The sequence below is a fragment of the Aulonocara sp. 'chitande type north' Nkhata Bay genome, linkage group LG19, assembly GCF_057382095.1.
Source record: "Aulonocara sp. 'chitande type north' Nkhata Bay isolate Kocher_YH1m ecotype deep benthic linkage group LG19, A_spYH_male_GT1.1, whole genome shotgun sequence".
Lineage (NCBI taxonomy): Eukaryota > Metazoa > Chordata > Actinopteri > Cichliformes > Cichlidae > Aulonocara > Aulonocara sp. 'chitande type north' Nkhata Bay.
In genome coordinates, this window is record NC_141362.1 from 18,861,645 (window position 1) to 18,887,329 (window position 25,685).

Here is a 25,685-nt window from a genome sequence, read left to right on the forward strand (position 1 = left end):
CGTTGAACATCTGTCTCGTCTTAGTATGTCTTATTTCTTATTCTGCAACAAAAGCACAAAGGAAAATTTCATGGCAAAGGATAAAAAACATTGAATTTCTTAAGAGCTATTGTTTGAGCACGTTTGGTGCAGAAGATAACAGTAAAATGGCACGTGGTGTTGGAATGATTCGGGGTTGACACAGAGCTGATTAAGGAGGACAGACTGATGGGGATGGTCTTGATTAAAGTTAAATTCCTGCCATTTTTCCTGATCACTCTTTCTCTGCCTCGTTCTCTCAGCTGGAAAGATGGTTTGGGGTTCTGCGCGCTCATTCATCGACACCGTCCAGAGCTCATTGACTATGGAAAATTGCGCAAGGTGAGTGTGCTGCTCAAAGGCAATGGAAACCCCGAACTGGAGCTGTAGACAGGAGTCACTGCGTTTCAGATGCCTCAAATAAACTCTGAAAATAAGACAAGGAAGTAACATGATTGTCTTCTGACCAATTAACGAGAAACTCTAGCTGTACCTTCTTCTGTAGTGGTTGCCAGCCCCTGTAGCTAACTTTAATTACCATGCTTATATCTCCAATGATGATGTTAACTATTTCTATGGTGCAGTTAAAAGCAATGTAAAAGTCTTGATGATCTGCTGGTTGTTCCTGTTGCCAGGACGACCCCATGACCAACCTGAACACAGCCTTCGACGTGGCAGAGAAGTACCTGGACATCCCCAAGATGCTGGACGCAGAAGGTGAGCAGGCAGGGAGTCAAACTGTAAAATCACGTCACGAAGAGCAGATTTCTTGCCTCTCTTTGTTTAAAAGCAAAAATCTGCTCTCTTAGATTTCCTCTTCAGAAATCTGAAAGCTCTTTGAAGACCTCGGTGTCACCTTAACTCGATCTTTGTATTATTGCATCACTTTATTTCAAGTTTCAACCACTCTAACTGCTTTAGTGTTTACAGCTGTGAGAGTTACTGTGCCTTCAGAAAGAGTGGAGGAATGCAAAAAATACCACTTTTTCTGTCTATTTGTTGAATTTTTTTTTGGTAATGACATTCTGCTTTGACTTTAAATGACCAACTTTTCAACAAGTGCGCGTTATCCTGATTCCTGAGAGGGTATATTTTGGCCTTAGCATTCACTTGTGCAGCTGTGCAAACAATGGGAGACTATTTTCTACTAAATGTAAATATTCAGTTCTTTCTCTACAAATAAATTAAGCCTTACTGACGTCATCCTGTATCTTCAAGTATGGTTTGCTCACCAAGTAGTTTTTAGATTTGAAAACTGGAGGTTTTCTGTTAAGAGATGTAGCTAAAGCCCATAAGCGCATCTGGTCCATACCACTGATTTTGTTTTCGTTCTAAATATTATTTATGTGATGAGTTTTGTTTCCTGTTTCTTCATTTAACTGTTCTGTGTTTAACAACCTCAACCTCCTCCCACTCAACCCTAACCTCCATCCCCTCCCTGACGTCCTCTCTTCCCCACAGACATTGTGGGCACTGCCCGTCCGGACGAGAAGGCAATCATGACCTACGTCTCTAGCTTCTACCACGCCTTCTCAGGCGCTCAGAAGGTATCCTGGATGCAGCGTCTCCTTCCTCCTCCTTCTCCTCTTCGCCTCACTCCCCTCTTTCCCTTTTTTCCACCTCCACGTGTTTCTCCTAACAGTATCCTTCTCTCTGCAGTGCACAACGCCCCCTGCAGGGGTCGTCTTCTTTACTTTCCGCATGGTTCACACTACCAAATGCATGATGGGACAAAAACACGCTGTTCTTAAAGGCAGCGAGTACAAGTGTGTCTCCAGTCTACCTTGTTGTAATGGCACTGCAGGCTAGCGGAGCCACCCCTCATTAGGGTTTCATGGTGCTGAGCAAAAGCAGAGTGGGAAGTGTGGCGACGTTTATCTGATCGGAGTGATGGTGATTGGCTGTGATAACAGCAATGGCTTGACACAAATTAGCCTGAAGTGTATTACAGAAGGGGATATGTGACTGTTTAATTGGACGATTATGTTCAGCCCTCGGAGTGACAGCTTAAATTGAGAGTGAAGGAATGAATACAATTAAAACTGGTGCTTCGTAGTCAAGCAGGAGGCTGGATATGTGGCAGCTGGTTACACACAGGAGTCCATTTCCCTGTTTCTTTACAGGAAAGAAGTGCTACTTTGGAGTTTCTCAGTGGGATAACGAATTCCTGTCTGTTAGTTTGACAACAGCGTACATAGAAATACAACAGGAAATGTGAGACTGTGCTGCACCTCTGCAGCATCATGAGGCACAAGTTATATAAGAGCCAGGTTCATCTAAGAGGCCCAGCAGTGGAGAGAGCACTTCACCACAGCTGTGTTTAAGCAACGTGCACTAAAAACGTCTGTGTTTATAAGTGGAGAGAGTGGTGTGCCTCATTGAGAGAAGTTAAACTACAGCTGGACTCTGGATTGCATCATAGATAAGGAGGTGTGGGATGACATACAGCTGGCTCTCAATGCAACAAAATGAAAAGTTAAAACACTCAAGAAACCATTACTCCTTATAAAATGAATGTGTTTTCACTTCATGCTTCCACCTCCCACTTTGAATCAAGGCAAGCATCTCACTTTTCACGAGAAAAATTAAGAATCGCTAATAACAAGCTAACTTGAAGACCAACTGCAGGTAAACTGGAGATAACTTGTCACTGCACCCCCTGCTGGCCTTTTTTTGTCTCTGCACACTTTTACACTGGTGCCTTTTTCTCTTCCCTGTCCTCTCTCCTTTTCCTCTGTTCCCTTGGCAGATATCATTAGCACCTTGAGGCCAGATGAGAAGGCCGTCATGACTTATGTGTCGTGTTATTACCACGCATTCTCAGGCAAACAGAAGGTGAGAAATAAAACATAATAAAAAGTAAAATAAAAATCACAAAATACCTGCTGTACTGGTTGGCAGTATTTTTTTTGTCTTAGTTCTCTGAAGCTTTTTAGCGTTTTTTTTTTTAGCTCATTGTTTGGGTTATACAGTTCCATGTTTCCATTCACTTACACCTCCCTCATAGCAATGTTCAAAAACCCTTACTGTACATCATTGGTCCAGCTTCAGACAGCAGACAGAAACAATAAGAGTTTACGTATTTAACATAATGGAGCATTCAGTAGCTAACAGGAAGTCTGTGGAGATGAAAAATAGAGCTAAAAGCAGGGTCTATGTTTTGAATTCGTATGTAAAGTGTCACGTTTCCTACTACAATAACATAAGTTTCTAAAGAGCATTTTCTCTTGTCCTGCAGTAAAGGCAGGGCACCCAGAGTTCTTCCTCTCTGCACAGCAAATCCTGATTATAGACTAGGTGGGAGTAGGATATCTGGTTGCTCTGACTTCATATTAAAACATTAAGCAATCCAAGAAACACACATATTTGCATTGCTGACATCATTGCTATCTGAAAATTGAGTTTATGTGCCTCGAAGTGCTATCGCTTGATGCATTTTTATTGTGGGTGGCTCCACTGGGAGACTTGGCTTATTCAGAGCCTCCTTATCTCCTCTCTTTCAGCAGTATATTGATCCCTGATACAATGTACACCCCTGCAACTAGTCCCTGCACTCTCAGTGGAATATATTATTCCAAAGACATGCCAAATCCGCTAAAGATCTCCGCAGCGAGTAATAGAGACTTATCACACATGCAGGATATCCGCTAAGTCTCCTGTACTTAAAATCTTTATTAGGATCCACTTCTTAATGGAGCTCTCCTGAGAAGCAGGAGTCCGGAAACTGCTGCTGGCTGGCACACAGTTTTACAGCTCTGGCGTAGATTTCAGAAACAATGGGTGGAGGAACAGTTACTCCTCCTCTCTTTAACACCTCCGATTTCACCCTTTAGGGCAGATATTTAGCAATAAACACTATGAGTTAGACATTCCTATGTTGGAACGCTCTGCACGTGGAAATCCTCACATTAACTCCACAAAGTTAAATAACAGTATTGTTTTTTAAGGAAGTGTAATTCCTGATAATCAGGTTACAATTCAGTCTCTGATCCAAAAATAGATTCTGTGCTACATGATTATGTTGTTATTCCTTTTTCTCCCTTGTTCAAAAAAGGTGGCAGCAAGGAGACACATGTGTATCACCTGTTTGCTACATGACAATGGAACATGAATATAAAAAACTATTAGTTATTTCTCTCATTGTGGAGGTTTCATTGAGCTTTGATGGAGTTTGTAGTTACACACATATTCCATCTTCTTTAAGGTCCAATTTTAAGTTACGGCCCCATTATTAACATTGGATCACATGGTCCATTTTTATTAGTGCATAGTCTGTGTGGCGAGGAGAGTGCCCAGAATTTTATCACAGTTTGTCGCTCTTCTGTGCTTTGTTTTAGCTTCTTTCAGCTCTTAGTTTTGCTGTCAGACATGCCAGTTTATTTCTTTTGTTTCTCAGTCAGTGTTGTCAAATGTTTAAAGTGAAAAGCTCAGTTAAACTTCACACTAGACAAAAGAACTCATTTATAGCTGCTAAAGAGACAGGAGGGAACGGGAGGGAAAATTGCAATCATGCTCAAAATCTGTTATTTGGTAGAAATTTGTGGTGTTTAATGAGTGTTTCTGCTGTCCCAAAGGGGCTAAAAATTAGTAATTGCAAGTTTAAGGGCTTGAATCAAAAAAGGAATGTCAAAAGAATCAAAGAACTATGATCTCTAGGTTTTAATGCGGGACCTATTATGATAAAATTTCCTTTAATTGTTCCATTAAAAATATTTGTTATATCAAGTCTTGGTGCGCCCCCTTAGTTTTTCCACTGTCTGAAACAAACCATCTCTTCGAGTTGACTTTCTTCTGACCTGAAGGTTTGAGCAGCAGGTCTGTGGGGCTTCTGCTGATCATACAGAAGAGACACAAAATAGGGCAGTGTCCACAGTGGCACCGCAGATAAATGGGAAGATGGTTTTCACCTTAATAATCCTTCCCTCTGGTCGCTGTGATGTCACAACAAAGTAATTCATGAAAGAGGTCCTGGCTGTCGAGCCTTTCATTAAACAGGCCCAGCATGCAAACATTTGCTCACAGAAGCACGACCTGCACATCATGGCTCTCCTTTTAAGGCAACTCCTGGTGGAACCCCCGGAGCATGTCTCTGACCGAGCCAAGTTTCCCCTGTGATCTCTTAACAAAAGAGGCTGGAAACAGTCCTCAGTGTGGGATGCCAGGCTGTGAACTATGAAATGGGGCAGGAGGGAGACTCTGGTTTAGCTTACTGAGACTGTGCACCCTCTAAAAGGACACTGCTGCAAGGCTGTGCTGCCTTTTCAATCAATACATTTACTTGTCAAGCACTTCAGAGGTATATTGCCAATGGTTTTGATTTGCTGCAGTCGCAGATGGAGTTTCTTGTTTTATTCTAAAAACTGTGTCTGGGTGTGCTGCATTTCTCAGCTAAAATCTGCTGCATATTTTCCAGACTTTATGCATGTCACTTCAGTTTCTGCTTGTATTTTCTTTCAGAATTCTTTTCTCTTTACAGCATTTTCATCTTACACACAACAGGTTACCTGACTACATATCGTCACAGTGACTTATTCATACATTGTGCATTCAGTATTAAAGACTGAGAGAGGTGTTATGTCAGAGATGAGCCCCTCTGTTCCCCCACTGGGCTTCACTCTACATTTCTCCAGTCAGAGCTCTCTTTATGTAGGTTGAGAGGCTAAAATAACACTATTTGCTGCTGCTATGCTATAAAAAGATAGTGTTGCAGAGAGAACGCTGCCCCTACACCTGATGGCAGGTACAGTTTAATGCATCATTGTTACAGCTCTCTGAGTTGTCACCGTTGTTCTCTAGAGTCGTGCCTGCTGGAAACAGGCTGGACTCTATTTAATCTTGGGGCATTTCATTGACATTCTCAGTACAGCACACACGTCCAGGCATCATTATACATTATAGGTATGGTAACATGCAGTGACTGTCCTGATTTTACTTCCCTGCAGAGCTGTTGCTGATGTATTGCTTCATTCCCTAAAAATGACTCATTTGGGAAATCTTGGAGTGCTTCTGTGTAGGCAGTATGGATGGATGGATGGATGGATGCAGTCAGATCAAATATATCACCTGTGGCACACTCACCAGTTAGATATGCAAGGAACATTAGAGATAGCTGCATAACACCAAGGCTCAAAATTTGCTCTGTCTCTCTCAGCTGTGGGTCTCACTCTGTTTCCCCCCCCTCGCTCCCGCCATTTAGGCAGAGACAGCGGCCAACAGGATCTGCAAGGTGCTGGCTGTCAACCAAGAGAATGAGCAGCTGATGGAGGACTATGAGAAGCTGGCCAGTGATGTGAGCACACCCCAGTTTTTATCCTTTAATTGCCCTGCAACTTCTCTACTCCCCCCCCCCCCCCTTTCTGTTTTCCCCACCCTTACTGCACCACTCCTTCACCTCCTACCCCTGGGGGTGTTTGTGCTCTAAACAGGTATAAACATGGCAGATCAAGATAACCAGCGGCCAGACAAACAGGTTTTAGGCATAGAAGTGCACCAGATAAAATCAGATTTTTTGGTAGTCGGTCTGTTTTCTCTCTCATTTTATACCATTTGCTTATAAATGAGGTTTTTTGATGTAGCAGAGAATTAGACCAGATTGGTAAAGTACATGCTGCATGATAACATTATAGAGTTACCTTACAGTTATGTAAATTGTCACAGATTAAACAAACAGATATGAACTTAACGTGTTTATTTCATTCTATCCTTACGTATTTACCTACCACAGTACCAGTGGGCAGGTTCAGGCTAGCACTTTATGCCACTGAAGCTGAGACTTTTATCTCTCATGACAAAAGAAAGTATGTCTATTTCCCCAAATGATGAACAATTCCTTGAAAAAAGCAGTGGATTTTTAAAAGTTAACTGTTTATTAAAAACTATTTTAAAAAGACTTATTTTTGGTGCATTCTTGTTGTAAAGTCAGGTTAAAATAAGTGAACTTTCAATACAAAAATATTTGTGTATATCTGATGCTGTGTTATAGATAATGGTAAAGAAAATGAGAGAAAACAAAAAGACACAAAACATACATTTCGTTGCAATCAGTTAGTAAAACGTAACTAGTCAACTAATTATCTCACCTTATATTCTTTCTTCACATGTCAATCACATCCAACACATCTCATCTTCTTCCTCTCTGACGATCATTACGCTCCATTTTCTGTGATTTGCATGGTTCTTCTTCCCCATTCATCTCCATGAACTCATTTTCCCTCCATCTGCCTCCTCATAATCTCATCCTTTACCACACACACATACATACATACACTTTTCCACACATTACACAACACCCCAGTTGTTGGAGTGGATCCGTCGCACCATCCCCTGGCTGGAGAACCGAATGCCGGAGAACACCATGCAGGCCATGCAGCAGAAGCTGGAGGACTTCAGAGATTATCGCCGCCTCCACAAGCCGCCCAAAGTGCAGGAAAAGTGCCAGTTGGAGATCAATTTCAACACCCTGCAGACCAAGCTGAGGCTCAGCAACAGGCCTGCGTTCATGCCCTCTGAGGGAAAGATGGTCTCGGTAAGTCAGGGCAGTTTCTGAAAGAACAAACTTGAAAAAGTTTGAGATGTCAGAAAACATTGTAACTTTTTTTACTCTAACAATTTTGAATTTTCTACTATTACATAATATGAATAATTACGCCGTGACAACAATTACATAAACATTTTACAATTTGTAAAGTCTCAAAACATCAGGAGGCATTTTTCCCATTATAACTGTGAAATAAATAGTATACGAACAAATCGAATAAGATTCCACCAACTGTAACTTCACTGTTTTCAATTCCCTTTTGGTTCAGTCTTAAAGCTTTCATTATTAACTGAAAAAGGCAATAAAGCCTCATCTGCAAAGCATTTATCAAAGCTCAAATACAGCCAGACAAAAGTAACAACTGCTTTTGAACTTCTAAATGGCTCAAACCAAGTTTCTAAAACCATTTTTGTGTAATTAAGGTGCTCAACATTTGCACATGCAAATTCCAAGCAATTTGAATGCATGTAAAACATTTAGCATTTTCAAACAGTGCAACAAATAGTACCTTAACATTTTACACTCAAGGTTTAGCAGTCTCAGCTCCACGTTGAGGACTGATCTAAACAGAATAAGTCGTCACTCCTTAAGTAGAATATATACAGTTGCTAAGTACAGACTTAAGACAGTGAGCCATAAAAGTAAATGTGAGGTTTAAGTAAAGTAATGTTATGTTGTGGATGTGTGTATTTGTAAAATAATATATGTAGTCGCAGAACATGAAAGCTGTTTTGTTTACTTGGATTTATAGCTCAGATTTTCATCCGTTGAAGTCACAGCCTGTTTTAGACTGTTTCTCCTTTGCCTCATGCAGGACATTAACAATGCATGGGGAAATCTAGAGGGAGCAGAGAAAGGCTACGAAGAATGGCTCCTCAACGAGATCCGCAGGCTGGAGAGACTCGACCACCTGGCAGAGAAGTTCAGGCAGAAAGCAGCCATCCACGAAGCCTGGACTGAAGGTATCTGCTGTTTTGAAAAAAGTGCACATATGAACATAACGAACCAGAGCGCTCCTGTGTTTAGTGCTGTGTGGCTGAGGTAAAGTAAAAATGCAGAAGTATAGGTGGGAGATATTTTAGCTTTAATGATATACTTTCTGTGTCTCCCCCTGAAGGTAAAGAGGACATGCTGCAGAAGCGGGACTATGAGACGGCCTCTCTGTCAGAGATTAAGGCTTTGCTGAAAAAACACGAGGCCTTTGAGAGTGACCTGGCGGCACACCAGGACCGCGTGGAGCAGATTGCAGCCATTGCACAGGAGTTAAAGTAAGAGAAGTGAACACCTTCTGTGGATCAATAAAAGGATGAAGTAGAGTTGGATAATTTGAGGGCTCCTGTGCATTTACAGCTTGCCTGTTTGCACAGTAAGAGCTGAGCCTACAACTAGGACATTCTGCTCATTCTCATTTCACGCCACATAAAACACAAAATCAACAAATCAAGATGACAGACAAACAGGAACAAAATTCTTATCTATGAAAGATGATTAATGTGAGTTAAAGCTGCTCTGCTGCAGATAACGAACCACTTGTGTTCCTCTCTTTTGTGCTCCAGTGAGCTGGACTACTATGACTCCCCCAGTGTTAACGCTCGCTGCCAGCGGATCTGCGACCAATGGGACGCTCTGGGAGGTCTGACCCAGAAACGCAGCGAGGCTCTGCAGGTAACATGGGACAAGCCCAAAGGGAATCGAAAGTAAACAACCTAGCAAAGAGTCACATTTCTGACTCGCTTTAAAGTGTTTTAAATTCCCCCTGTCCTTCTTTATGCCGGTGAGGGCAAAAATTTAGAGATGAAAGAGTTTTTCCTCACAGTGAGAAACTGTGACGACAATTTCAGAGTTTCTGCTGGCCTTGAAAAGCCTTTCAAGTTTAGAGACTTTATTTGTGAAGATATAACCCCCCAAATCCCTCTGAGCTCTGTGAATGCTCATGCAAAAAAAAAAAAAGCCTCCACGAATTCTTAAATTTCACCCAAATAGACTTTGAAGGTCAATAAAAACCCTGTAAATTTATGTTTATCACATTTTTAATGCTCAACAGAGAACAGAGAAGCTCCTTGAAACCATCGACCAGCTGTACCTTGAGTTTGCCAAAAGAGCGGCTCCGTTCAACAACTGGATGGAGGGCGCAATGGAGGACCTGCAGGATACATTTATTGTCCACACCATTGAAGAGATCCAGGTGAGATGGGGAAAAATACATGCGACTTTAGGGAATAAATAGAATTGTCAGCCTTTAAACACACAGCAGGGGTTATGTAGCTGCGAAGTTAACGCAGGTATTTGTTCGTTTGGTGCTTCTTTACTTTCTTGATGAGCGTTGGCTAAGCAGCTATCATCTATGTCAAGTTAATGTGAAGAAGCAACATATTGCCTGCTACCATAACAGCATATTGCACCTTCTAGTGGTACATAATGGTAATAAATGAACATATGACCAAGTTGATATATCTTCAGCAAACTAAATAGATGCTTTGGATAAGTCATAATGGTTGTTACTTTACATTTCGCTGAGTACTTCTTATGATGTGAGACTACTAAAATCATAAATATGCTAAGATTTATGGTTTTATTTCATGACTACATTATTATATGGAAACAAATTCTCCAAAACTTTTGCTCCTAGCTAGTCCAACACCGTCTGTTTTAGAAAGATCAATCAAACTCTAAAATGACCGGCTCAATTGTGCAAAGTGTGCTTCTGTAAAGTTTTGGTGTACGATTTACCATTATCTAAATATTTAACGACTTGTCACACAAAAAACAAATTCCATTAATTTCAGTTCCATTCAGTATTCAGAGCCTTTGATCTGTGGGCTAGAACAGGGAAGGAAGCAACAGCAGAGTTCAACAGGAATGGGCTCTCTTTTGTCCTCACCCCCAACCAGCTGCAGCAGATTGCTGCCCTTCCTAAGCCTGGATCTGCCAGAGGGTTCTTCTCGTTAAAAAGGGAATTTTTCCTTCCCGCTGTCACCAAGTACTTGATCTGATTATTGGAGTTTTCTCTGTAATATTTCAGGGTCCTGAGGTGACTGCTGTTGTCATTTGGCACAATATAAATAAAACTGAATTGAATTGAATTTCAAGGTCAAATGACTCCAGGGGTCCGTTCTTCGTGCCTCGCTTACTACATCCAAGATCAAATCATCGTGCCAACTTTGAGCTCGCTATTCCGGTTCTCCGAACACACCTGTTGTTGACGATTAGTACAGCTGGATGAAGTAATGTGAGATCACTGGGTGGCTTAAAAGGGGCTACGCATCGATAGTAGAAACATTGATCGGCAACCCTTTGATTGGTCGGCGAAAATGTCGAAGGAGCGCGCTCAGTATTTTTTGGCAGCAGAGCAAGAACTCTTGATTGAGGGATTTCAGGAGTTTCAGAGTTTAATTAAAACGCAAGGGAACACTGCAAAGGCTGCAAAAGCAAGGAGAGAGGGCTGGCAGAAAGTTTCTGACAAATTAAACTTGTAAGTAATTTATTATATTATATTACATTATATCATATTATATTATATTACATTATATCCTCTTTCACATTAGAGCCACGACAGGACCCACTAGAACATGGGAACAAGTAAAAGTGAAATATAAGAATAGTCTACAGAATGGTAATATTTATCACTGATATTGCTTTTCGTCTCTTGGAAAGAGACCCTGGAATAATCTGTTTGTTTGTTCATAACAGCAACCAAGAAAAGGGCAGAGCAAAAAAAGACAGGTGGTGGTCCTGCACCCCCTCGTCAACAAGTTGGTTAAGTAAATAATACCCTCACGGGAAAATCGATATCTCTCTATGAGCACACTGTCGCGCTGAGCTAAAGGATCCTGTCTGTCCCGCAATATACGCTGAATTCTGAGGACTCTCCTTATCAATCTTGCACCTTCCGCAATGGGTGGCTCGCGTATACGGACAGGACATGGCTGCGACAGACTTCCCAAATCCACCTTCGCTTTTATAGCCGTGGTCTCTCATCTTGATTACATGAAGTAATTTACAATTACTACTCTGAAATATGAATTACATCTGAAATAATCAAATACATGAAATAGAATGATTAATAGTACATTTCCCTTTTTTTAGGAAATGACCTGTATGTATCTGTATGGAATCAATAAAAGAATCAAATACTGCATTATCTTTAGTTACAGTGGGGCAAAAAAGTATTTAGTCAGCCACTGATTGTGCAAGTTCCCCCACCTAAAATGATGACAGAGGTCAGTAATTTGCACCAGAGGTACACTTCAACTGTGAGAGACAGAATGTGAAAAACAAATCAATGAATTCACATGGTAGGATTTGTAAAGCATTTATTCGTAAATCAGGGTGGAAAATAAGTATTTGGTCACCTCAAACAAGGAAAATCTCTGGCTCTCACAGACCTGTAACGTCTTCTGTAAGAAGCTTTTCTGTCCCCCACTCGTTACCTGTATGAATGGCACCTGTTTGAACTCATCATCTGTATAAAGACACCTGTCCACAGCCTCAAACAGTCAGACTCCAAACTCCGCCATGGCCAAGACCAAAGAGCTTTCGAAGGACACCAGGAAAAGTATTGTAGACCTGCACCAGACTGGGAAGAGTGAATCTACAATAGGCAAGCAGCTTGGTGTGAAGAAATCAACTGTGGGAGCAATCATCAGAAAATGGAAGACATACAAGACCACTGATAATCTCCCTCGATCTGGGGCTCCACGCAAGATCTCATCCCGTGGGGTCAAAATGATCATGAGAACGGTGAGCAAAGATCCCAGAACCACACGGGGGGACCTGGTGAATGACCTGAGAGAGCTGGGACCAAAGTAACAAAGGTCACCATCAGTAACATACTACAACAGCAGGGAATCAAATCCCGCAGTGCCAGACGTGTTCCGCTGCTGAAGCCAGTGCATGTCCAGGCCCGTCTGAAGTTTGCCAGAGAGCACATGGATGATACAGCAGAGGATTGGGAGAATGTCATGTGGTCAGATGAAACCAAAGTAGAACGTTTTGGTATAAACTCAACTCGTCGTGTTTGGAGGAAGAAGAATACTGAGTTGCATCCCAAGAACACCATACCTACTGTGAAGCATGGGGGTGGAAACATCATGCTATGGGGCTGTTTTTCTGCCAAGGGGACAGGACGACTGATCCGTGTTAAGGACAGAATGAATGGGGCCATGTATCGTGAGATTTTGAGCCAAAACCTCCTTCCATCAGTGAGAACTTTGAAGATGAAACGAGGCTGGGTCTTCCAACATGACAATGATCCAAAACACACCGCCCGGGCAACAAAGGAGTGGCTCCGTAAGAAGCATTTGAAAGTCCTGGAGTGGCCTAGCCAGTCTCCAGACCTCAACCCCATAGAAAATCTGTGGCGGGAGTTGAAAGTCCGTGTTGATCGGCGACAGCCCCAAAACATCACTGCTCTCGAGAAGATCTGCATGGAGGAATGGGCCAAAATACCAGCTACTGTGTGTGCAAACCTGGTAAAGACCTATAGTAAACGTTTGACCTCTGTTATTGCCAACAAAGGTTATGTTACAAAGTATTGAGTTGTATTTTTGTTATTGACCAAATACTTATTTTCCACCCTGATTTACGAATAAATTCTTTACAAATCCTACCATGTGGATTCATGGATTTTTTTTTCACATTCTGTCTCTCACAGTTGAAGTGTACCTCTGGTGCAAATTACTGACCTCTGTCATCATTTTAGGTGGGGGAACTTGCACAATCGGTGGCTGACTAAATACTTTTTTGCCCCACTGTACATTGATAATATTTATTTATGGTAAAACAGTGGTAAAATATCGCTGTTGCTTTCGTATAAATGAAGCGGACATACCTGAGTGGCCGCGATCTAATCTTGTTTACATAAAGTAAGCCTGCTCCCGAGCAGGTTTACGCTTACGGATCTGTTGCTATGACAGCAAGTCCCGGATGAGCTTCGGAGAACCGAACGATCCAGGATCACGCGAAATCGTCAACAATCAAATCCAGCTAACTTACTTAGCGAGGTACGAAGAACGGACCCCTGGAGTATTCTAAGATCATATGAAAATTATGAACTGGACAACAAGCAGGGTGTTTTTGCTACTTAATGATTAAATCGCGATAACATGAGCTGACTGTTTGTTTTGAATTTCTCTCTATAGCTGCTTAGCACTGAAATTGCATTAGGGAGCCTATTGTTAACAGTTAAGCACTTCCAGGTTTGTTTGCACTATTGTGTGAGGTACTTCCTCTTTGCCACAAATCATATTTGATCTAACAGAGGAGAATTCCAGCCCAGTGATAGGATGGCTGTAACAGAAAGCTTTCATAAAATAAAGCACTGTCTGGGGCCTCTTTAAAACTGAATTTTTTTTAAATTAAAAACTCTCAGCAGGTGGATGTTGTTCTCTTCTGATGGGCTTTAGACTTAAATCTAACATTTATCAAACAGATTTGACACAGACACACAGACATGGATCTTCTCATCTCACTCACAGCAGGAATGCAATTAAACACAATATCAGAGTTTGACTTTGTCAGATTCTGGTATAAAACCATAAAAGCAGATGCAAGCAGACCTAAGCAAGTTTGTCTTAACTAATGAATCAATCAAGAGAACAAAAATGAAAATGCAGTTGTTTGAATCAACACTTCATCAGACTGAGGAAGCTTATATTACATGTGTTTGGTTTTGGCTGCTTCTTTTTAAAATAAATCTTTCTTAATATCTCTGCACAGTGTTATATAAGTTCCATATCACTACAGTTTTTAAGCAAAAAAAATTCAAACTCAAATTTTTTTATATTTCATAATTCACAAAAAAGGCTAGTCAGAATCAGAAACTTTATTGTCATTGTCACGAGAACAACGAAATTAAGAATGGTCCCCGATCATTGCATCATCCCTAGCAATATCAAAATATAAATAAACCAATAAAATTCAATAAATAAAATAGATAGAATACTTAAAATACTAATAAGATGTAACAGTGAAACATTCACATACATTCCCACACACATGTTTCAGAGTGGCGTGATGGACATTTTTTTTTTGTAGTATTCAGATGTGTTATTGCAGTTGGATAACAATTGTGTTTGAGTCTATTAGTCCTTGCTCTGATTGCCCTGTACCGTCTGCCTGAGGGCAACAGTTCGAACAGGGAGTGGCCAGGATGTGAGGTGTCTTTTATGATGTTTTGGGCCTTTTTAAAACAGTGGGCATTGTGTAGAACTTCCAGTGTGGGGAAAGGGCAGCCAATGATCTTTTGGGCGGTGTTAATGATCCCTTGGAGTGCTTTCCTCTGAGCCCCTGTGCAGCTAGTGTACCAAATACATATGCAGTAAGTTAGAACACTCTCAATGGTGGCTCTGTAGAAGGACACCAGCAGTCTCTGTGTGATGTTATTCCTCCTGAGAATTCTCAGGAAGTACAGTCTCTGTTGGGCCTTTTTCAGCAGCTCGGAGGTGTTCACACTCCAGGAAAGGTTCTCCTCTATATTGACTCCCAGGAAGCGGAAGCTTGCCACCCTTTCTACACAGTCCCCATTTATGAATAGTGGTTGGATCTCTGCCTTTTTCCTTCTGAAGTCTATTATGAGTTCTTTGGTTTTTGAAGTGTTGAGGAGGAGGTTATTGGCCTTACACCATGACGTCAGCTGCTCCACCTCGTCTCTGTACGTAGACTCGTCTCCCTTGGAAATGAGCCCCACCACTGTGGTGTCATCTGCAAATTTCACAAAGATGTTGCTGTGGTGGCGAGGAGTGCAGTCGTGTGTGTAGAGAGAGTAGAGCAGTGGACTGAGCACACAGCCCTGGGGTGAGCCAGTGCTGACACTCAGGGCTGAGGATGTGTGATGGCCAACTCTGACTCTCTGTCTACGGCCTGAGAGGAAGCTGTTGATCCACATGCAGGTGCTGTATGGAAGCCCCAGGTCTTGTAGCTTGGCCACCAGTTTGTGTGGAAGGATGGTGTTAAAAGCTGAGCAGTAATCCACGAAGAGCATCCGCACATAGCTACCATGCTCTTCCAGGTGTGTTAATGCAGCATGGAGTGCTGTGGCTACAGCGTCTTCCGTGGACCTGTTTGCTCTGTAGGCAAACTGGTGTGGATCCAGGCTGCGGGGCAGGGCTGCTGTGATGTGTCTGCGGACCAGCTTCTCAAAGCATTTCATTACCACTGGGGTGAGTGCCACCGGTCTGTAGTCATTCAGGCCGGTGATGTGGGGCTTCTTAGGCAAGGGGACTATGGTGGAGGACTTGAGGCAGAGTGGGACAGTCGCCTGTGCGAGGGATTTGTTGAAGATCCTGGTGAAGATCCCAGCCAGCTGTTCTGCACAATCCCTCAATATTCGACCTGGCACACCATCAGGACCCGCCGCCTTCCTCGGGTTAACAGCCTGCAGCATGCGCCTCACCTCGTGCTCTTCCAGGGTGAGGGTGGTGCTGCTATGGGTGGCGTGTTGCTGCTGTGGCTCCAATACCTCCGGTACCCTGGTCTCAAAGCGGGCGAAGAAGATATTCAGCTCCTCTGCCAGCTCCAGGTCACCGTCCGCAGCTCCGAGATTGATCTTATAGTTGGTTAGGTGCTGGATGCCTTGCCACACCTGCCGGCTGGCATTACTCTTCAGATGGTCCTCAATCCTCCTCCTATAGTCCCCCTTCGCCTCTCTGATGCCTCTCTTCAGGTTGGATCGGGCTGTGGTGTAGTAATCCCTGTTGCCAGACCTGAACGCAATGTTCCTCTCCTTCAGCAGCTGCCTGACCTCCCGGGTCATCCAGGGCTTTTGGTTGGGATAAGCCCAGATCCATTTGACTGCTGTAACAGTGTCTATGCAGTGTTTTATATAGCAGAGAACACTGTCTGTGAACATTTCCAAGTCCTGATGTTCAAAGAAGTCGTCCTAATTGTTTGTCTACATTTTGTGTCTCAGGGATTAAGCACAGCCCACGAGCAGTTCAAAGCCACGCTACCAGAGGCTGACAAAGAGCGCTTGGCCATCCTGGGAATTCACAATGAGATTGCCAAAATTGTGCAGACCTATCACGTGAATATTGCCGGCACCAACCCCTATACTACCATCAACCCACAGGAGATTAATGCCAAATGGGACAAGGTAATATAATCAATAAACATGTAAAATGTTATGTTTTTTGTTTTCATTTGTTGGTGTTTTCATGTGTGGGTTTTTCCCCCCCTTTTTTTTTTTTTGTGCATGATGAGTGAAAATTTGGGGTCTAGTGCATTTTTTTCCCCCTTTTCAGTTATCCATTCCCTTCTTAATCCAGATTTTTAAGTGATCTGGACTGTCCATACATCCAAACAAGAAAGAAAGAAAGAAAGCCTGTGAAGGAAATAAAAGCAAAAATGTACACGACAAAAACTTTGGATGAGGCATAACATAGTAAATAATAGAGGTCTTGGGAGAACAATTGGTAAAGAGAAAAACATCAGGGAAAGAAAAGCTTGTTTTGTGTCATGTTGGTTTTTATTACTTTTTAATATTTAATCAGTCAGAATACAAACCCACATTTTATTGCCTACAATTCTGCATACCGTAATAATTCAGAGATAATTAAATTTAGAACAAAAGACTGGGAGAAAAAGGCGGGCAACAAAAGAGACAACAAAGAAAATGTGAGCTCTTTAAAGTAACGTAAAATGAGTATGGCAGCTCCAGTCAAAGCAAATTCATGCTTTGGTAAGCTTTAGTGGCATAAGAGATTTATTTTTATATTCAGTAAGGGAATAAGAACTTGTGTTATGAAAAGAGTGAAGCGCTGAGAGAAGATCTTTTAAAAAAAAAAAAAATGGGGGGGGAAAAAAGAGTTTCTCCATTCATTACAGGTTGCGTTGTTCCCATCTTTATTATAGCCACACGACTCAGTATTAACGCACTTGGGTGTTTCCATCAATCTCCCGGCTGCTGTAGGTCAGGCAGCTGGTGCCGCAGCGCGACCAGGCTTTGATTGAAGAGCATGCCCGGCAGCAGAACAACGAGCGTCTGCGCAGACAGTTTGCCAACCAGGCCAATGTCATCGGGCCTTGGATCCAAACCAAGATGGAGGTCAGTGTGAGCAGAAACCGCAGTCGGAGGAGCACGTTATAAGTTGAGAATGAGGCCAGAGTGATGGTTTGGTCTTTAGGTCTGAACTAGAGGTTATTAGTTTTTTTTCCTGTCACAGAATTTCATATTCAATTTCATATTAAATAATGATAAAATATATAAGACTTTAGTTTTGGCTTTTTGATAGTTGCTCTTATTTGGTGTTAAAATATTATTTGATAACACTTTGAAATGTGGGAGCTACTGTAGCCTTATATAAAGGAGACATTTTCGTGTTCTTGAAAGCTTGATCCAGGTGGTACTTACATAATGGTGACATATGTTATATTCAGTAAAATAGCAGAGATGCTGTCCTTTTAAAAATAAAAAATAAAAAAAATTGATGAACGAAAAGCTTCAAAGCCAGGCTGTGGTATTTGATTTTTGACTATTCTTGAATGGATTCATGTGTGCATGTCCTCCTCTCCGCTGTGACTCATTGTTCTCATTAAAAGGTGTCATAACCTTCTCTGTGCGCTTACACAGGAAATTGGCCGCATCTCAATCGAGATGCACGGCACCCTGGAGGACCAGCTGACGCACCTCCGCCAGTACGAGAAAAGCATCGTCAACTACAAGCCAAAGATCGACCAGCTGGAGGGAGACCACCAGCTCATTCAGGAAGCTCTCATCTTTGACAACAAGCACACTAACTACACCATGGAGGTAAACATTTCTTCTGGCGCCAACAAATATTCACATTACTGTTCCTAATTTCACTCCGGCTTTTTGACTCGTCTGTCTGACTTGTCTGTGTCCTGTGAATACTTTGGTTTTCTTGGTTTCCAAACACTACAGAACAATAGATGGCGGTATGTTTACATGCCCACAAGAAGGCCTTTAAGAATACCATCTGGTCTTCAGTGTACAGTATCAACTTTCTGGCTCATGAGCCAAGTTTTGGGGAACTATCCCCGCCAAGAATAGCTTTTACAAGCCAAACTAATTTGTATTTTGTCTGCATAATTACAGACATATTTTCCAAACTTTTATGTAGGCATCTGTCCAGAATCAGCTACTGGGAAGCAACAAAAGCACCTCGTCTACTGATTTTTAGTAAATGAAGGACATTCTTTTTTTCTTATGAGAGTAGATCTCTTCTTAATCTACTTTCTTGTTGTCTCACACAACAAATTACATGAAAATATTAAAACCAGCAATAAATTCACTAAAAGCTCATTGGTGTATTTCTGTGCCAGCGAGCTCTACTGTTGTCCAAAAATTAGAGAAGAAACACATCTGTTAGCCGTGATGTCGCCCTTTGTTTAAGGGTCAGTCCCGTATATACAGTCCTCTCCATACACCACAGGTGTCGAACTCCAGGCCTCGAGGACCGCTCTCCTGCTTGTTTTCCAACTAACCTGCCCTTGTAGCTTCTTATTGGCAAAGCACACCTGATCCAGGTAATCAGCTGCAGGTAGGGCAAGGATATCTCAAAAACAAGCAGGATGCTGGCCCTCGAGGACGGGAGTTTGACACCCCTGCCTTACACGCACTGATCTGCAGTTGAAACTAGTCCCCAGCAAGTAGAATATTGGCTCCTGTTGCAATGTTTGCCATGCTCGGCTGGTTTAGTAAACTATTTTGCATATTTGTTTGTGTTTTGACCATTTTCTAGCTGCACATATTTGAGCAGAATCTAATGGATTTGAACCCTGAGTACCACACGCTGTAAAATCAGTGCTGAGAGATGGTATAAACATGGTTTTGCTGTTTTTATGGGCTTTGTTGACATGAACATAGTTTGGAGGATGCTGTTTTATACACAGCTGAGTGAATTGTACTCAGTCTGGAGTGCGGTTGATAGACAGCCATCATTTTTCACTGTAATCTTTGTACCTGTTAGAGCAAAAGGGCAGACAAATAATAGAATGTACATTATCAGCATTCAGATAGTTCTAACATTTTATTCTTCAAAAGTTCAATTTACAGTCTATATCTGACACATCTGCCTTGTACTGAGCTGCAATTTTCCTCTTCTCTTTACACAGGGCATAAAACAATCTACAAACCACCTCGGCTAAAGCTCAGCTAAAACCAGTCCCTCTGAAACTCTTCTTTAGCCCACCTTAACACTTCCTTCGTCTTCATCTTTCTCTCCCCTCCAGCACATCCGTGTGGGCTGGGAGCAGCTGCTCACCACCATCGCTCGTACCATCAACGAAATCGAGAACCAGATCTTGACACGAGACGCCAAGGGCATCAGCCAGGAGCAGCTTAACGAGTTCCGGGCTTCCTTCAACCACTTCGACAGGGTCAGTACTCGCACTGTGCAGGCACACTGGAGAGGTCCGGACATTTGCAGACAGCTTTAGTTTGTTTTAAACTTTTTTTGACATTTGGGAAATATGCTTTTAGGTTCCTTCACTAACAAATTTGATGCACCTCTCATGTTTGTCTGATAAATGTGAGACTAAACCAGCTAAACACAGAAGAAGAAAAACGGTTTTCCATGTTCAAGCAACCGACATCAGACACTAGCTGGTTAATTAGCATGCTGTACCTCATTTGCATTCAGCAAATGAGATGAAAAGGTTTCAAAGTGCAAGTTGCACAGTTTGACAAGGGTATTAACTCAGACTGTTTCCTGGCCAGGTCTTTGGGGTTTCTACACATACACGCACCAATAGCAACAACCTCAAACCTCTTTGGGAAGTGCCAAAAATTCCTCTATGCAGGAAAAACTCTGAACTTCTGAGGTGCCCTTTTGTGAGCTTTATGAGCTCTAGGCTAACCATGTACTGCCTCTACTATTAGACAATGCATTTTTCCGAAATGTCAAACTATTCTTCTGCAGATTTAAGTAACACTGTGGCATGTGGAGTCACTCATTTTTCTGTATATTCAGACATCACCAGCAAAGCAAAGAAGATGAGGTGAGGCTGTATAACCTAACCGGTTTGAGATCATTTTTTTTTATCCTGTCATGCTGCCCGACGTGTGGCTAACAGCAATCCTTTAACCAGAAACTTGAAGAAAATGAGTGTGTAGAGTAGAGTTGTTTGTGGAACGCGTAAGGGTGCACCCAAGTGTTATGGCTGGGTTGAAAAGAGACTTACAGTTCAGTGACGCAACATTCATCTTTAAAAGCTTTCAGACATTTTTGGAAAAGTGGTAGTCTGGCAGAATGAGCCTCAAGGCTCAGCTGGATGCTTTTGTGATACGTGAAATTAAGATGGAACAGAAGAGGAATATTAAAGTTCACATTACAGGCTTTCCTTGCATAGCTGCCTCTGTAAAGCTCCTTCTCCTACCTCCAGAGCTTAGTGTTTACACTGGCGCAGACATGTCAGGAGCAGCATCAATTATGGATGAGATTTTATTTATCTCCACCATCCCACCCCCGCATATTACCATAAGTTCATGCCTTCATCCGGAGCCATCCTATTGTTAATCAATACCCGAGCTCAACAATCAGAGTCCACAGGAGCACAAATGTAGACCTCGTCCTGCTTTGGTTTACACATGTTTAGCTGAAAGCTCAGCTAAACACGAGTTGGTAGATGTGATGGGGACCTAAAGTGCTGCAATTATCTGCTTTTTAAATTCTACTGAGGATAAAAGCAAAAAGTATTTCCTGGTTGTCTCAGGATTCACATCTTTCTCTGAAGATTTTCTTTGTTCATGTTTAATGAACAGCTTTTCTGACATTGCTTGATTAGCCAGATATTAAGCCAGATTAGCCAATACTGAAAAAAATAACTGAATAATGATGGTGGTTACAGCTTCTCAAATGGGAATAGTTGAGGTTTACTTCATCTTCTCTCATATTAAACTGAAAATGTTTGTTTTCGAAACCCAAACTGACGCTCTTAAACCATCTGATTTTGTGATTTAAAAAAAAAAAAAAGACTTATGATTGTAACTGTTTTATGACGTGCTCACTCCAGTGTTTTGCTGTAAAAAGAAAGTTCTGCTTCTAAGAAGGATAACCATTGTGTTGCTAAGTACATGTGCCATCAATGATATCGATAACCTCTCCACAAGGTCCTGTAGTCTGCCTGCCACACTGCACATTAACGCCTCTGAATGCCTCGCCAAGCATGGCAGCACTGCTGCCACCGTGTGTTCACCTGCCAGATCCTAATTAATATGCACTGTGTTCTCTGTTTTCTATCTCTTGTGCATGGCCCTCTTCACCCCCTCACCTCTTTTTGCCCCCACCGTGCATGGTGCACTACGCCCTCCCCCCACCCACTTCTACTCCTTCCCCACCAACACCACCTCACCTGTCCTGCCCCCTTCCACCACCACTCCCTCACCTCACCACCACTGACACCCCTGTATGTGTTGCTGCATGGCCTGTGGCCCGACGCCTCGCCTGGCACTGGCCTCCCACACCCCAGGACCACTCGGGCACTCTGGGCGCGGAGGAGTTCAAGGCCTGCCTGATCAGCCTGGGCTTCGATATCGCCAACGATGCACAGGTACTTAATTGTAACCACGCCCTTACGGTGAGAGGTTTAACTGGTTTCTTTTTTTGTTTTTCTTTGGCTTTTTCCCCCTTATACTTCAATCCCTCCCCTTCGATTCTATTCTTGCTTTTCTTCCTCCTCTCTACATGTCCCTCTGTGGTTTCCCCCTCACCTTGCAACATCCACATCGCGAATTGTGTGGATTTCTTCCTTAATTCTACTCTTTTTTTTTTTTTAACCTTTAATGCTTCACATGGCTATCCCTGCCCCTCCTTCTCTGTTTCTCTCTTTTCCGCCTGGTTTTGTTTTTCCCTCGCTGACATCTTGTAGAAGAGAACAGGAATCATGGACCCTGAAGACTTCAAAACCTGCCTTATCTCCATGGGTTACAACCTGGTAAAGCCATGTGCAGTTTTCAAGTATGACCATTTGTTTATGTGTTAGTAACAAGAAGCGGTAATGAGATTTTTTTTTTAACCTTAAATATGATCAAATACTGTGCTGTTGATGTTATTTTGGACTTGTCTAAATTTTTTTAAGTGCAATTCAATTTATTCTGAACTGCTTAAAATTTGCTTGTTTATTACATACTTGCACATTAACAGTAGGACAAATATATCACTGCATGCAGGGTGTCAGTCATTTGCTGTGCTTTGTGCATCGTCTCTCATACATCCTCTCTGTTACCACAGGGTGAAAACGAGTTCTCCCGCATCATGAGCATAGTGGACCCCAACAGAATGGGCCTCGTCACCTTCCAGGCATTCATCGACTTTATGTCCCGCGAAACAGCCGACACAGACACCGCCGACCAAGTCATGGCCTCCTTCAAAGTTCTGGCAGGGGATAAGGTAAAGTATTATATTAAACAACACACAGCCTATATATATTGGTAAAAATTAAACATAGATAATTCTGAAGCTTAATCCTTTAGAATTGCACTTAAAGTGGTCATAGTTAATAACTGAGCGCTAACAATGAATGGCATGACTACCATAAGTACACAGGAGATTATCTGCAATACATCTCAGCTCTGCAGAGCTTTTGACCATCATCGTTTGTTTTCCTGGCTTTTCTATTATCTTATGTTTGTCTAATTTTGTAACATCTCTTGTTTGTTTTTGTCATGCCTGTTAGAATTACATCCTAGCTGATGAGCTCCGCAGGGAGCTGCCCCCAGACCAGGCCGAGTACTGCATCGCTCGCATGGCCCCGTACACTGGCCCCGACGGTGTCCCCGGAGCCCTCGACTACATGTCGTTCTCCACCGCCCTGTATGGAGAGAGTGACCTCTGAACACTGTCAGTCGTCCTGGCGCGGGACCACCAGCCTACTCTAATCAACCGCCACGTCCTCCAAAATGCCCAGTCACCACCCTCCTGTTCATTTTTTTTTTTTTTTTTTTTTTTGGTATGTCTCTGGCCTTATCTTTTTGTCATTATCCTATGTCTCCTCCTGCTTTTCTCCCCCTCCACCTGTCCAGCCTCTCCACCGCTCCCTCACACTCTGTTTCCGTTGTATTTGCTTCCCACGCAATGCAGCAGCTCTCCAGGTTTACAAAGAGGGAGAGACAAAAAATATTTTTTCTGTTTTTATTTTCTTGTTGTCATTGTTTTTCTTCATGAAATGAATAAAGTTAACATATTTTATTATACTGAACAAAAAAGGTATTTTTCTTCACCTGATTGAAAATAAGAGACAACAATTGTAATAAAGAAAAAAATGCTATACTTTCTCTTCTAATTTTGTTTGCTCCAGGAATCATCAGTGGCATTTTTTTCCCCAAAGAGGGTTAAGTGGGGAGTTTGTGCCTGTAGTATATTTTCTTACATCTTTAAACTACCTGTATGACTCCTAAAATCCAAAGAAAAGCTGGTAGCCAGTATGTGTATATGCGTATATATATATATATATATATATAGACATTTTTAGGCCATCTACTCATCGGAAGGTTGGTGTATTCCTGGCTGCTCCAGTCTGCATGCCAATGTACCCTTGAGAAAGACACTGAACACCAGGTTGCTCTCTGATGCATCCATCAGATTATGAATGTATGTGAATGTTACACAGAAACTAGAAATGGTGCTCGAATGAATGGGTGAATGAGACATTTTTTACACAGAGCTTTGATTGCTCAAGTAGAGTAGAAAAGCCCCATATAGCAGCCAGTTTAGTTACCGTAGATGTACATAAAATGATTAAAATTATTCTCGATGTCACAAATTAGAAAAATAATGGAGAAAAAAAGTGGGGGAAAAAGAGGGCACACCAGAAAAGAGCCAGAGGCAGCTTTCGCTTATTAATAATTATCCTTGCGTTATTTGTCATGGCCTAGAGGTGAGTGAGATGGTTCTATGATAAAGTTGACATAGAGCGCCACAATAAGCCACAGAGAATATTCCTGTTAAAAACATAGAAAGTCAGACATATACAGTGGCTTGCAAAAGTATTTGGCCCCCTTGAACTTTCCCACATTTTGTCACATTACAGCCACAAACATGAATCAATCACGTGAAAGACCAATACAAAGTGGTGTACACGTGAGAAGTGGAACGAAAATCATACATGATTCCAAACATTTTTTACAAATCAATAACTGCAAAGTCGGGTGTGCGTAATTATTCAGTCCCCTGAGTCAATACTAGAACCACCTTTTGCTGCAATTACAGCTGCCAGTCTTTTAGGGTCTGTCTCTACCAGCTTTGCACATCTAGAGACTGAAATCTTTGTCCATTCTTCTTTGCAAAACAGCTCCAGCTCGGTCAGATTAGATGGACAGCGTTTGTGAACAGCAGTTTTCAGATCTTGCCACAGATTCTCGATTGGATTTAGATCTGGACTTTGACTGGGCCATTCTAACACATGGATATGTTTGTTTTAAACCGTTCCATTGTTGCCCTGGCTTTATGTTTGGGGTCGTTGTCCTGCTGGAAGGTGAACCTCCGCCCCAGTCTCAAGTCTTTTGCAGACTCCAAGAGGTTTTCTTCCAAGATTGTCCTGTATTTGGCTCCATCCATCTTCCCATCAACTCTGACCAGCCTCCCTGTCCCTGCTGAAGAGAAGCACCCCAGAGCATGATGCTGCCACCACCATATTTGACAGTGGGGATGGTGTGTTCAGAGTGATGTGCAGTGTTAGTTTTCTGCCACACATAGCGTTTTGCATTTTGGCAAAAGTTCCACTTTGGTCTCATCTGACCAGAGCACCTTCTTCCACATGTTTGCTGTGTCCCCTACATGGCTTGTGGCAAACTGCAAACAGGACTTCTTGTGGTTTTCTGTTAACAATGGCTTTCTTCTTGCCACTCTTCCATAAAGGCCAACTTTGTGCAGTGCACGACTAATAGTTGTCCTATGGACAGATTCCCCCACCTGAGCTGTAGATCTCTGCAGCTCGTCCAGAGTCACCATGGGCCTCTTGGCTGCATTTCTGATCAGCGCTCTCCTTGTTCGGCCTGTGAGTTTAGGTGGACGGCCTTGTCTTGGTAGGTTTACAGTTGTGCCATACTCCTTCCATTTCTGAATGATCGCTTGAACAGTGCTCCGTGGGATGTTCAAGGCTTGGGAAATCTTTTTGTAGCCAAAGCCTGTTTTAAATGTCTCAATAACTTTATCCCTGACCTGTCTGCTGTGTT

General features: G+C 42.3%; 1 protein-coding gene across 6 annotated transcripts in view; it reads left to right on the top strand.

Annotated features, from left to right (window-relative positions):
• Window positions 1-23,781, top strand: part of actn1 (actinin, alpha 1) — a 58,588-nt gene extending 34,807 nt beyond the window's left edge. The window contains exons 6-22 of one of the 6 annotated variants that reach the window (XM_086275793.1): window positions 282-360; window positions 654-735; window positions 2,768-2,853; window positions 6,215-6,307; window positions 7,313-7,543; window positions 8,370-8,517; window positions 8,673-8,823; window positions 9,112-9,220; window positions 9,600-9,740; window positions 16,464-16,646; window positions 17,463-17,597; window positions 18,123-18,302; window positions 19,745-19,891; window positions 21,983-22,063; window positions 22,382-22,447; window positions 22,744-22,902; window positions 23,189-23,781. In XM_086275793.1, coding sequence (XP_086131919.1) covers window positions 282-360; window positions 654-735; window positions 2,768-2,853; window positions 6,215-6,307; window positions 7,313-7,543; window positions 8,370-8,517; window positions 8,673-8,823; window positions 9,112-9,220; window positions 9,600-9,740; window positions 16,464-16,646; window positions 17,463-17,597; window positions 18,123-18,302; window positions 19,745-19,891; window positions 21,983-22,063; window positions 22,382-22,447; window positions 22,744-22,902; window positions 23,189-23,347 — 2,230 coding nt within the window. In that variant the 3' untranslated portion in view covers window positions 23,348-23,781. The other 5 variants (XM_086275792.1, XM_086275796.1, XM_086275795.1 and 2 more) reach the window with 5 other exon arrangements.
• The last annotated feature ends 1,904 nt before the right edge of the window (window positions 23,782-25,685 follow it).